The sequence below is a fragment of the Staurois parvus genome, unplaced genomic scaffold (genome assembly GCF_062004578.1).
Source record: "Staurois parvus isolate SC_StPar_1 unplaced genomic scaffold, SC_StPar_1.0 ptg000025l, whole genome shotgun sequence".
NCBI classification, from domain to species: Eukaryota; Metazoa; Chordata; class Amphibia; order Anura; family Ranidae; genus Staurois; species Staurois parvus.
Window position 1 is genome coordinate 5,557,789 of NW_028317821.1, and position 14,724 is coordinate 5,572,512.

Consider the following 14,724-nt stretch of genomic DNA (forward strand, 5'->3'; position numbering starts at 1 on the left):
ACAGGCACTAAAAGTGAAAGAAGGAAGTGTACTGTGGTGGCTGGGCTTACAGGTGTGTGGGAACAGCTACAGCCACTCAGCCTGTACAAATCCATGACAGGCTGACAGGAGCAGCTACTGTTTGTATGAATCCACACATGCTGCAGTTACCTGCAGATACAGACAACTTTAGTCGCTGCATCTGTGTGTGTCCAGGGTTGAATATCTGTCCCTAACCTCAGGTAACCCCTCGGTGTGTGGATACATGTGAAGATTGATGGACAGCAGTGGCTCCTGTTAGCCTGTCATTGTTTTGAACAGGCTTCCCAGCTGCAGATGTCTGCACACACCTGTCAACCCAGCTGCAGCAATATGCTGAATCTTCCTGCTGTCAGCGCCTGTTTTTCCGTCTGAAAGAGGCCTAAGGCAGAAGATGTTAAAGCTGTTCAATAGGGCTCTTGCACACGGTCTGGCTGAGCCTGTTCAGTGTAATTTCAGCCTTATTTCCTCCACCCAGGCAGCCCAGGTGCAAAGTACAGCCTGTCATTGACATGAATAGCTGTGCACCATTGTACTCATATACAGTGGAAAAAAAAATATGTGAATCCCTTGGAATTATCTGGTTTTCTGTAGTAATTTGTCATAAAATGTGATCTGATCCCCATCTAATGCAGGCCATAGACGGGCCGTTTATCGGCCAAATTGTCGGCCGATAAACGAAAAATCAGTTGTTGCCGTTGCCGCCACCAATGTCTAAGAAAAACGGCCGTTTTTTGTGGATTTTCCAGCACGACCAATAAAAAGAAACGAGAAGATCCACAAAAAACGGCCGACGGCATTGCCCCACTAACGGCGTGAATATCAGCCAATTTTCCGTGTGGACGGAAATTCAGCCGATAAACGACCCGTCTATGGCCTGCATAAGTCACAACAATAGACACATGCAATGTGCTTAAGATGATAACACACAAACCATTCTAATTTCTTGCGTCTTTATTGAACACATCCCTTAAACATTCACAGTGCTGTAGGAAAAAGTATGCGAACCTATAGACTAATTACTTCAACGAAAGTTAACGAAGTCAGTAATTTGCACAATTGCAGTCAGTCATTTGCACACCCAGTCCAATTATTGAAATTAGTTTGGAAGTGTAGTTTACAGCTACTTTGATTGATAAAAGACACTCAAACATTTTAAGGCTGCTGTTCACAAGAAGAATCAGCTGATGTGAACCATGCTTTGCAAAAAGGAGCTTGCTGAAGAAATATTATCAATAGTTGACCTGCATAAGGGATACAAAGCATATCTTAAAGTATTTAGGCATCCATCGACAGTTAAACAAATTGTTTATAAATAGAGACAGTTTAGTACTGTGGCTACTCTCCCTAGAAGTGGGCGACCAGTCAAGATTACTCCCAAGACACAAAGCAGACTCCTCAATGACATAAAGGAGAACCCATGTGTAACAGCTAAAGGCATGAAGACATCACTGAAACTGGCAACCATCCCTGTTCATGAGTCTACCATACATAACCCTTTAAACAGACAGGGCGCTTTGCTGGAGTATAATTTGGAAGAAGGCCTCTGGAAAGGTTCTTTGTATCTTGGGGAGAAGAGTGTAAAGCTATAAGTTTCCAGTTCCTCAGTTCTGCTTTGGAGTATACTGGGTGTAGAAGTCTAAGAAGCAGGCTCAGGAAACAGTGAGTGCCAGGACCAGAACAAGCCTCAGGAATGTATATTTAAACTGCATTTCACCCCCCTCTCCCCCCAGCATCCAGAGATCAAATGTTCCAGTTCTTTGTGTAATTTTCCACAATATACATGTAAATAAGATGCAGTTTCTGAATTACAGAAGCGTAAAAATATTTTCTGAAGAGGACTGGTATGGTCTATACCCCAGTTAATCAAATCATACAAAGGGTAACCTCGCTTTTGTTGGGGAGAAAAAAAAAAGATAGCAAATAAAAAAAACTATACAGCATATACAACTGTTATACAAGCCATGCAGAAGCCATGCTGTAACTTTATGTTACTAAAAAGTACCTTATCTTTTCAATCTGCAGCCACTGTAACTTTCTGTAAAATTAAATGCAATATGGCAATGTTGGTGTACAACACCCCTATAAAATGTAATTTCCTGCTTGTGTGATTGGCTCACTAAGTTTTCCAGAAATGTGCACTAAGATACAAGTCAGGTTTTAGGCATCCCTTGCAAAGATTTTCAGTTTTGGTTAGATAATCCCCAAGGGTTAATTACTTCTAATGAGGAAAGCTGTAGAGCCTGCATCCCTTTAGAATACTGACAGCACCAGCTGATTACAATGAACCAGACTCTCCCATTCAGAATCAGTCTGAAAGGGCATAGTGAAACAAACAGAATCTGCTAGAAAGTGTTTGATAAAATCCCTGCAAAATATTATGCCATCAGCAAGAATGGGACTTCTTGTGATGGCTGCAGTGGGTGGGCAGACCTGGAAAATAGTTGTGGAGAATTATTAACTGGGATAATGAATGGGGTAAAACTGTAATATCACTGCTGAGTGGATGAAACGTAACTTTTAATAACAATAAAACGGTTTCCTTACCCTCACTGTCCCATCAAATGACCAGGACAAAAGTTTGGAATCTTGCAAAATTCTAAAACATTTCACAGCTTCTTTGTGCCCTTGTAATAAAATGCTACGATCAACCATCCAGTCCCAGACCTAAAAAACAACAGATTACTACATGCATGGATCGAATACCAAAACATCCACAGGAAAGTATTCCTTTTTAAACTGTTCACTGTGTAAAGCTGTACATGAAGAGAAAAAGCAATAAAAGGGAACATATGTACTATATATATGTGGTGTTTTCAGCATTGAATGTATGTTTTCATAAGGGCAAAAATACAAAAAATCAAAACCATTATTGTAGAAAAGCATATCCCATTCTAAAAACAATCTAAGGAATATTGCAAAATGTGATAGTCTTTCCATTTAGACAACATGTTTAAATTCAAGAAGGGAACATACAGCAAATGAGTAATAAAGGTTTCATTTATGTTGACATAATACATAAAGCAACAGTAAGGTCTGTGCCATAGTAAGCCATATCATCATACAATAGATATTTAGGTGAATGGGGGAAAGGGCTCTATCACACTTAAATGAGTTTTTGGACAATAATCTATAATCGTCCCTTCCATCAATACAGCTTCACTCTTTTTGGAAGGCTTACCACATGATTTTGGAGTGTGCCCATGGATGTGTGCTCAATTAATCAAAAGAACATTTGTGAGGTCAGGTAATGATGCTTGGTAAGAAGACTGGCTTGCAGGCAGTGTTCCAATTCTTCTCAAAGGTGTTCAACAGGCATGAAATCAGGGCTCCCTACAGGACACTTGAATTCCTCCACACAAAACGAATCAAACCATGTCATTATGGACCTGGGTTTGTTCACAGGGGCACAGTCACACTGAAACAGAAAAGGGCCTTCCCTATACTGCTCTCACATAGCTGAAAGGGAAGACTTGGCTAAGATTTCTCTTATTGCTGAAGCACGAACAGTACGACACCCTGGCAATGCAAAAACCTAATAACTTGGAAAGGTGTCCATATACTTTTGGCCATGTATCACATGTACATCAGCAAGACAAGAAAGCTGTTGATCTGTCCACAGAAGCAAAGACAGCTGTCTGAGTGCATGTTTATAAAGAAGACCTTTTATGAAAAAAGAAGGAAAGTGAAGCCGTTTACCACAGTCTGTTCCTTCCTTTTATCCTCAAACCTGTTCTAAAAATGACAGCAAACATCTGATTGGTTATTATGGGCAGCACCAACACTTTCAGGATTCAAAAGTACCCATGAGTACTGACAAAACTCACCCTAATAGAGGAATCGTCTGAGCTTGAAATAAGTCTTTTGCCATCTGATGTGAACTGACAGTGCTGTACAGTCTTCCTGTGACCTTGAAGGTGCTTAAGAAATTTGCCAGTTGCTAAATCAAAAACCTATTAAAAAGTAAATACATGAGCTGTTTTGTATACATATTCGAATGAGGTTATGAAATAGAATATAATATCTAGTTTAATTGGGAGGAAATTAGAAAACAAAGCCCTTAAACATTTCATTCTTCTTCCCACCCCCTCTTCCATAATTACTTAGATTATTGACCCATATACACCGATGGTATAACATTATGACCACCCACCTACCATTGAGTGGGTCCCCCTTTTTGCTGCTAAAACAGCCCTGACCTGTCGAGGCACGGACGCCACTAGACCTCTGAAGATATGCTTTGGTATCTGGCACCACGCTGTCAGTAGTAGATCCTTTAAATCATGTAAGGTGGGACCGCCATGGATCAGACTGTTTTTTCCAGCACAACCTACACATGCTCGACTGAACTGAGATCTGGAGAATCTAGAGGCCAAGTCAACATCCTGAATTCGGTGTTGTATTCCTCAAACCATTCTTGAACCATTTGTTCAGTGTGGTAGGTTGCATTATCCTGCTGAAAGAGGCCACTGCCATCATGGAACACCATTTCCATGAAAATGTCAAGATAAATCCACATAAATGGCAGGACCCAAGGTTTCTCCACAGAACATTGCCCAAAGCATCACACTCTCTCCCCTGGCTTGACTTCTATCCATACTGCATCTTGGTGCCATTTCTTCCCAGGTAAGAAAGTCACATGCCTTCCACAGTAGACATGATGTAAAAGAAAACATGATTCAGCAGACCAGGTCACCTTTACCCATTGCTCCATGGTCCAGTTCTGATGCTCACGTGCCCATTGTAAGTGTCTTTGGCTGTGGACACGTCAGCATGGGCACCCAGACCTGTCTGTGGCTAAGCGGCCTCATACACAACAAACTGAGAGGCCCAGATTTTCTACTTTCAACACATTAACTTCAGGGACAGCATCTTTGCTTGCACATGTACATGTAAGCGACCCTAAAATAGGATTATAGCAAGAAATTATCTTGAAAAGAAGAACAACAAGTGCCACAGATAGTTGGAGACCATTCTTCTCTAAAAGCAGAGCTGATCTTTTTCTCCTTCTATGGAGGAGAGTGACAAGATCAAACGTTCAGCTGGACACCAGGCAAGTATCACAGCAAATCTGGATGCTGAAATGAGTCAGTCAACGTCAGGAGATGTGCACCCTCTGGCCATTCTCAGCGAGATATCTGTCTGTTAGTTTCCACTCTTGCATACTATTTATTACTGATTTCTATACTGAAAGCAGATGTCTAAGGAATACATCTTGGATGTTGCATGAGCTGTAGGGGATATGTTTCATGAACGTACCACAAGTACTTTGCAGAACTAGCTGTGCTCAAGGTAGACGTCAGTGATGTTGGCAGGGAAGAAGCAGCAGGCAAACGGAGGTGAATACGCTTGCTGCACAGTGTGTTTTAGGCATTAAATCTTCAAAAGATTATTAAACAAAAGTGATGTGCACAGTTCAATGAAACAGATAAACCATACAGAAAGTATTTTACATTAGTCTGCCTACAAGAAGTGGTTAAAAGAAAATGGTACTTGATTGCTATGGGTTACTGCACATACGAAAAGCTGAGATGAACCTCAGATCCACCAGAATGCGAGCAGCATGTCACAGCGGAGAACAGGAATTTTGTAGTCTCCTAATAGTTTTCATCACCCTTTTGTCTCTAGCACAGTAATTTCTCATAATGAATTTGTTAATCAGCTCTGTGAAGTGCACTTAACTCCCCAATTATGACAATCTAAAGAACTGTAAAAGCATTTCAGCAAGTCATCTCAGGCTCAGAAGTTAATGAAGTCAAATCATATTAGGAAAAAAAATATATCTTGTAAAGAGCTTTCATCAGAATATGAACGTCATATTCACAATCATTTGCCTTGTTTTCACGTTTCCTCGAAATAGCTTTGCACCAGTTTTGCTAGCATTATCCTTTAAATACACATTCTATTATTCAAGCAGAAAGAACAAATTGGTTATTGAAAATGGAAGATTATGGCAGGAGAAATGCCCCCATGCTGAGTTATAAAACCTGGGCTTTAAAAGGGAATTAAAAACTGCTGCAAGAAAAAGACCGTTTATTTTCAAAGCAGGTGGCTATTGTCCTGCTTCGAGTTTCCATTCCACTGACATTATTTAAATTTTACCAGATGTTTCCGAATAAAATGAAGCTGTGTGACGCTCTGACACCTGCGTGGAGGAGAGAATTTATTCCGCTAGAATTGATTTTGTACAGTTCTGTAAAGGCTTTGTCTTCTAATTGGGATGAACTAAGAACACAGTGGCAGTCTGGTGGCAGCAGACCTTTTCAGCAGCACGCCTCTGAAGTGGTGTCACAGATAAAGCGGCTCACTGTATTTATAGTCTAATAACTGCCAGCTTTTAGCACATATCACTTTGTTAGGGTCAGCTCACAACACACCTAGGTGTACCTCTTGATAAACACCATTTAGCAGTAGTAGAACAAATTAGATTCCTCATCTGCTTTTCAATGTGCAAATTACCATGAAGAATGGTTCTGACAGGCTGAATACACACTTTAACTTGTAATTTTATCTAACATTGAGCGATGGGAAAATACCAGGTGTGAATGGGGAGTATAGTGGTGTCCTGATAAAACAGGAACCAATTTTACCTGGCTTTTCTTGTTAGCATGTAAATCAGATTGCTAAAAAGGCTGGTCAAAATTTAAATGGGCTAAATGTAAGGTGAACCCAGAATAGCTCATTGCTGCTTTCTGTTCGTTTTACTTCACTTTCCAGATTGCAATCTTCTGTTACGTTGTTCTGCTGATGAAGCTTGATGTAGTATTGCCTGTGGCGATATTATCCAAACGTGGTATGTTTGGGTATTTTTTGTGCTCCCAAGTAATTGGTTCTCAGTAGCATTTAGCAATTATTATTATTATACAGGATTTATATAGCGCCAACAGTTTACGCAGCTCTGTACATTATAACATTATAATGGGAGAGAGTACACGAGACAGTACAGTAACAATACGATTCAATACACAAGGGATTCAAGGGCCCTGCTCCTTGGAGCTTACAATCTAGGAGGGAGGGGATAGTGGTACAGGAGGAAATAGCTGTGAGGCATGGAGTGGTAGGAAGAGTGGAGGAGTTCAGTAATTAGCTGAGGGCAGGGTAGGCTTCCCTGAAGAGATAGGTTTTCAGAGTGTGCCTAAAGGTGAGGAGAGTAGGTGATAGTCTGATGGATTGGGGTAGGGAGTTCCAGAGGATGGGGAAGCCCTGGAGAAGTCCTGGAGATGGGCATGGGAGGAGGAGACCAGGGAACTAGAGAGTAGGAGGTCTTGTGAGGAGCGGAGAGTACGTTTTGGGTGGTATTTGGATACCAGATCGGTGATGTAGTTTGGGGCAGTATTATGAACAGCTTTATACGCAAATGTTCGTATTTTGAATTTTATCCGTTGGGCAATCGGAAGCCAGTGGAGGGATTGGCAGAGAGGGATGGCGGATACGGAGCGGTTAGTAAGGTGGATGAGTCTGGCCGCAGCATTCAAGATAGACTGAAGCGGGGATAGGCTGCGGTGAGGTAAGCCAATGAGGAGAGAGTTAAAGTAGTCGAGGCGTGATATAATGAGGGAGTGAATGAGTTGCTTAGTGGTTTCCGGGGTTAGGAACGAATAGCAATGAAAACCTAAAAATAAAGTAGTTCCACTAAGGTCCTCATTTATATAACAGAGAGTGCATATCGCTATCTGGTCTCCATTACACTGCTCTTTGCTCCAAGAACTGCTGCCTACCCCCATGCAAAAAATTGGCTGCAGTGTCTAGCAAGTGTAACCTATGGAGTTCTCTCTGCTTAACAGAACAGAGAGTTCAATAATTGATTGGGCCCTCCTCCCAGCTTTTTTTTTTTTTAACAGAACTTTCATTTCATTCTATTATGTTTCTCCTTGCATTAGAGTCCTAAAGCTGGATGAGCACTGAGCACATTTGTACAGTACATCACTTTGCTTATAAAATGCAAGGATCCCTTGAATTTCTCATCAGCATGTGGCCATCCTTGCTCGACAGAAGTTGATCGTTTGATTACCTTCTGTCAAAGGAACATGCTGGAAAACTTTTGTCAGTGGCTACAGCCTATTAGCCGCAGCCACAGATCAGCGTATTCTGGCAACAGCAGGTCCAGCTGTTAGAATACAATGTCCCAGTGGGGGATTTCTCCATTCACCATGTTTGAGTAGATGGGAGGAATCATTTTTTTTTTTTTTGGTTCAGCTGAATGAAATGAACTGTACATGGCCTGCTTAACTCTAACCATTAAAGCAGATATCATTTTAAACCAATGACGCTTTGTTTGCCAAATCACTGTATATCATATGCCACAGCAATTTTTAAAATAAAATACTTGTTTGCCTTTTTTCTTAATCCTTCCTCTTGCAATCTATAAATAAGAAAACTGCAATGCAGGAAAATACTGTGACAAGGCTAGTGATTGACAGCTGTAGAGAACTGTGTAAAATGTGTGAAACTTGTCTATTTAAAATGAATGTATAGTCTTTTCAGTTATGTTTGATAAATACAGATAAAGGATAAGCCTGACCCAAATAATGTTATCATTGTGTTACTGTTATAAAAACCTGGTTTCTAAGTATAGATGGGAATTACATATTCATTTGTTAATTATTCTAGCTTGCTGCTTCACAGTGCAAGGCACAGGGGTCTAGTTATAAATAAAAGTGATACAAATATAAAAAGATGAGAGGTTGCCCACTTATGAGCAATCCTATTCCCTCTTCACTCTCTGAAAAACAAGAGTTGGTCGCTTTGCTGAAAATAACATCATATAAGGCTGATATCATATCTCTGTTCAAGCTGAGTAATATACAGAACTCCCTCTAGATGTGAGTCTGCAAAATATCTTTATTAATCACAAAAATGAAAATATGGAGAAGCAAGCATGCAAAACAAAACAAATATGTGCTAATTAGCCACTTTTGGTCCTGTAGCTGCAGATGGGCACAAGCTACAGGACCAGTAAATTACACGTACGACGCTGGTGCTTTGCCAGCACAGGGGGGTGCTGTCTGCCCAAGTGAGCGCGCAACCCTCTTCCCCCCACGTCTGTGTCCACCGGTAACATCGGAATGAGAATCCCGGTAATCGGGACCCGGTGATCATGTGATCGCTGTGCAATCACACAATCACAATGACAGCAAAGCTTTTATCAATCTGATACATAAAAGCTTTGCTTCTGTTCTTGGAGAGCTGTAAAAATGCAGCTGGCAGTTCCACTGGCTGACAATAGAGCTGATCGAAGACTGGAATGCCTCCAATTATCTCTATGGTTTAAGAAACCAGAAGCTATGAGCATTTCATCATTTCCATTTCACCAGATATAAACAGCGCCATTTTAAAATTGGGAAAGAATCTGATCACACCGATCTTGGTGTGATCTGATGCTTTAAGGGCAGAGGAGAGATCGAGAGTCACTTGGTGGGGAACCATGTCATCTGCTGTTGTTGGTCCACTGTGCTTCATTAAGTCCAGGGTCAACACAGCCGTTTACCAGGAGATTTTGGAGCACTTAATGCTTCCTTCCGCAGATGGGCTTTACAATGTACAATCCTTGTTTTATTGATTGCATGTAATATTATAATTTTCTGATATTGTGGATTTGGGGTTTTCATGAGCTGTAAGCCATAATCATCACAATTATGACAAATCACTGCTTGAACTATCTTGATTTGCGTGTAATCAGTCTCATATATTAGTTTCACCTTTTAAGTTGCATTACTGAAATAAATTACCTTTTGCATGATATTCTAATTTTTCGAGTTTCACCTGTATACCATAGTTTGTAGATGCTGTAACCTTCACACAAACCAAATAATATACATGTATTGGGATTGTGTTTTCCAAAGACATGTAGCAGAATACATGTTAGCCTTTTTTTGCCAACTTTTCGGTCTTTTCGTTTATAGCACTAAAAATAAAAAGCCCATTGGTGATCAAATTCCACCAAAAAAAGCTCTATTTGTGTGAAAAAAGAACATAAATTTCATTTGGGTATAGCATTGCATGACCGCACAATTACCAGTTGAAATAGCGAAGTGCCGAATAGTAAAAAATGGCCTGGTCATTACAGGGAGTAAACCTTCTGGAGGGCAAGTGGTTAATAGCACCATATTTTCCTTTTATTGTCACTATAACTGGCCATGCTAACACACAATTCATAGCCATGTTCATCAGAAAGTGCACAATGAAGAAATGATGCACAGCAGTTCGTGGAGTGCATGCATTCATCATTCAAAGGGATGCAGGAGGTTGGAATTGCTGATTTAAATGCTGCAAAATGTGAGAACATTATTTTAAAAAGGCAATCTTTTAGGATATCCAGTAATTTAGCACTGTGTTTACATTGACTTTATAAACTCATGTATTTTGGTTACTGTGGGTCAGTGCATTTTACACACACGCAGTTTACAACCCTATGTTACGGACAATTTTTATACAAAAAACATACCTGGATAGATCCATCATCACCACCTACAGCTGCCAGATGCCTATTATAGCTTAAACAGCAGCAAGTTATAGGAGATTTCTGGCGACCGCTCTGATGAACTACATCTCCAGTGTTTCCATTAATTAGCTGAAAGAAAATATTGTGAGCTGGGACTAGAATGGGCAAAGATTCAAAAAATACATATACTTGCAACTTCATTCTTTGTTAAAAAATAAAAACAAATAAATATACATAACTTATATATATATAACCTATATAACTTTTGACACATTTTGTTATGTTACAGCCTTATTCCAAAATGGATTAAATTAATTTTTCCCTCAACATTCTACAAACAATACCCCATAATAACAATATGAAAGCAGTTCGTTTTGAAATCTTTGCAATTTATAAAAAAAAAAAAAAACAAACAAAACCACATGTACATGAGTATTCACAGTCTTTGCCATGACACTCAAAATTGTGCTCTGGTGCATCCTGTTCCCACTGATCATCCTTGAGATGTTTCCACAACTTGATTGGAGTCCACCTGTGGTAAATTCAGTTGATTGGACATGATTAGGAAAGGCATAAACCTGTCTATATAAGGTCCCACAGTTAACAGTGCATGTCAGAGCACAAACTAAGCCATGAAGTCCAAGGAATTGTCTGTAGACCTCCAAGACAGGATTGTATCAAGGCACAAATCTGGGGAAGGGTACAGAAACATTTCTGCAGCATTGAAGGTCCCAAGGAGCACAGTGGCCTCCATCATCCGTAAATGGAAGACATTTGGAACTACCAGGAATCTTCCTAGAGCGGGCTGCCCGGCCATAATGAGCGATCGAGGGAGAAGGGCCTTAGCCAGGGAGGTAACCAAGCACCCCGATGGTCACTCTGAAAGAGCTCCAGCATTTCTCAGTGGAGAGCGGCGAATCTTCCAGAAGAGCAACCATCTCTGCAGCACTCCACCAATCAGGCCTGTATGGTAGAGTGGCCAGACGGAAGCCACTCCTCAGTAAAAGGCAAATGGCAGCCCATCTGGAGGGACTCTCAGACCATGAGAAACAAAATTCTCTGGTCTGGTGAAACAAAGACTGAACTCTTTGGCCTGAATGCCAAGCGTCATGTCTGGAGGAAACCTGGCACCGCTCACCACCTGGCCAATACCATCCCTACAGTGAAGCATGGTGGTGGCAGCATCATGCTGTGGGGATGTTTTTCAGCAGCAGGAAGTGGGAGACTAGTTAGGATAGAAGGAAAGATGAATGCAGCAATGTACAGAACCATCTTTGATGAAAACCTGTTCCAGAGCGCTCTGGACCTTAGACTGGGGCGCTCTGGACCTTAGACGGTTCATCTTTCGACAGGACAACGACCCTAAGCACACAGCCCACATAACAAAACATGCAACTCTGAGTGTCCTGGAGTGTTCCAGCCAGAGCCCAGACTTGAACCCGATTGAACATCTCAGGAAAGATCTGAAAATGCCTGTGCACAGACGCTCCCCATCCAACCTGATGAAGCTTGAGAGGTACTGCAAAGAAGAATTGGGGAAATTGGCCAAAAATTGGTGTGCCAAGCTTGTAGCATCATACTCAAAACAACCTGAGGCTGTAATTGGTGCTAAAGTTACTTCAACAAAGTATTGAACAAAGCTGTGAATACTTATGTACATGTGTTTTTTTCATTTTTTATTTTTAATAAATTGCAAAGATTTCAAAACAAACTTCTTTCACATTGTCATTATGGGGTATTGTTTGTAGAATGTTGAGGAAAAAATGAATTTAATTCATTTTGGAATAAGGCTGTAACATAACAAAATGTGGCAAAAGTTAAGCGCTGTAAATACTTTCTGGATGCAAAATTATATATATATATATATATATACACATATACATACACACACACATACTCACACACATTTATACACACACACACGCACGCACATAGGGTAAAGTAAGTATTAAACATGTCACCATTTTTCTCAGTAAATATACTTCTAAAGGTGCTATGGACATGAAATTTTCACCACTTCGGTAACAACCCATGCAGTTCATACATACAAAGAAAACAAAACAAATAAGTTCAGAAATTAAGTTTTGTGTAATAACAAGGAATGACACAGGGAAAAAGTATTGAACACATGATGAAAGGAAGGTGCAAAAAGGCATGGAAAGCGAGTAAAATAAGTACTGAACATGTCACCATTTTTCTCAGTAAATAAATTTTAAAGGTACTATTGACATGAAATTTCACTGCTGACTTTTAATAAACACACACTCACCTGTCCCAGAGTCCAACGATGTGCTCACCCGCGCTGTCCCTTCTCTGACTCTTCTCTCCTCTGCGCCGGCATCACAACTGTGGGCACCAGGCTGTGACAGCTTGCGGCTTCACAGCTGGGTGCCCACTGTGCATGCAAAAGTTGCGCTGTGCATTCGGATTGGTCCGGCAGTCTTCTGGGACCTGTGAGGAGGAAGGAGGGGGCCGAACATCTGGCTCACTTCGCCGGAAAGTGGGAGTGGGTACCTGTCAAAATCAAGAGGTGCCAAATATGGCAGTGGGGGGGGGGGGGGAGGAGGTAAACAAGTGGAGCTTCCAATTTTGAGTGGAACTCTGCTTTAATACTTTGTACACATTTCATTGTTGGTAATGACAGCTTCAAGACACCTGCTCTATGGAAAAACTAGTCGCATGTAGTGCTCAGGTGTGATTTTGGCCCATTCTTCCACAGAAACAATCTTCAAATCTTGAAGGTTCCGTGGGCCTCTTCTATGAACTCTTTATTTATTTCCATAGATTTTCTATTGGATTCAATTCAGGTAATTTACTGGGCCATTCTAGCATTTTATTTTCTCTCTCTTTGAAACCAATTGTGAGTTTCCTTGGCTTTGTGCTTGGGATCATTGTCTTGCTGCAATGTTGTCAGTACTCTATCCTGAAAAACAGCCCCACACCATGATGTTCTGACCTCCAAACTTCACTGTTGGTATGGTGCTTTTGGGGTGATGTGCAGTGCCATATGGCCTTCAAACATGGTGTGTAATATGGCATCCAAACCGTAACATTTCGGTCTCATCTGACCAGACTATATTTTCTCAGTATTTCACAGGCTTGTCTAAATGTTGTGCAGTAAACTTTAAACGAGCTTCAACATGCTTTTTCTTCAGCAATGGAGTCTTGCGTGGTGCAAACAGGCCATGGTGGTTGAGTGCATTACTTATTGTTTTCTTTGAAACAATTGTACCTGCCAATTCCTGGTCTTTCTGAAGCTCTCAACAAGAGGTCCTTGGCTATTGGACATCTCTTCTGATAATTCTTTTCACTCCCATCAGAAATCTTGCAAGGAGCACCTGGTCGTGGCCGGTTTATGATGAAATGATGTTCTTTCCACTTTCGGATTATGGCCCCACCATTGCTCACTGGAACATTAAGAAGTTTAGAGATCCTTCTGTAACAATGCCATCAGTACGTTTTGCAACAATAAGGTTGCAAAGGTCTTGAGAGAGCTCTTTGCTTTTACCCATCATAAGATGTTTCTTGTTTGATACTTTGGTAATGAGACACCTTTTTATAGGCCATCAGTTAAGACTGAAGCAGCTGATATTAATTTGCACTGTCAAGGGGCAGGATTGCTTTCAATTTACTGATAGATTTCAGCTGGTGTCCTGGCTTTCCATGCCTTTTTGTACCTTCTTTTCTTCATGTGTTTGTTCCCTGTGTCATTTCATTTTATTACATATAACTTAATTTGTGAACTTATTTGTTTTGGTTTCTTTGTATGTATGGATTGCATGGGTTGTTCCCAATATGTGGTGAAAATTTTATGTCAATAGCACCTTTAGAAATATATTTGCTGAGAAAACTTGTGCTGTGTTCACTACTTATTTTACGTGCTGTATATAGTTTAAGAGCAGTTGATCAAACATAAAAATACACCTCATACCATATTTTCAGGTTTAAAACACTCCTAAACTACCTTTGTACATAAAAGGCAAATGAACATCATAAGATTGATAGGAATATTTTCAATAAAAGTATATTTAGAAAACACATATTGCATGCATACATATAAATGTAGACTGTAAGGTATAGTTAAAGTAGAAAATTATCCTCCCGCCCATCATCCCTTTAAACACTTTTCACTTATCAAAGTGCTTTAACAATATGATTATCTGACTGCAACCTTCCAACTTCCAGGAATTCATAGAAATAATTTAAAATTCAAATTTTGAATTTAAAGAGAATAAAAGTCCTTGTTATAACAGAGCAGCTAGGCT

General features: G+C 40.4%; 1 protein-coding gene across 2 annotated transcripts in view; it reads right to left on the reverse strand.

The window, feature by feature from the left end:
- Positions 1 to 14,724, reverse strand: part of APAF1 (apoptotic peptidase activating factor 1) — a 137,957-nt gene that overhangs the window by 22,970 nt on the left and 100,263 nt on the right. For both annotated transcript variants that reach the window (XM_089694103.1, XM_089694111.1), the window contains exons 21-23: positions 10,463 to 10,588; positions 3,846 to 3,971; positions 2,566 to 2,685 (exon numbers count right to left, since the gene is read on the reverse strand). In XM_089694103.1, the coding sequence (XP_089550229.1) occupies positions 2,566 to 2,685; positions 3,846 to 3,971; positions 10,463 to 10,588 (372 nt within the window). The remainder of the gene's footprint in view (positions 1 to 2,565; positions 2,686 to 3,845; positions 3,972 to 10,462; positions 10,589 to 14,724) is intronic.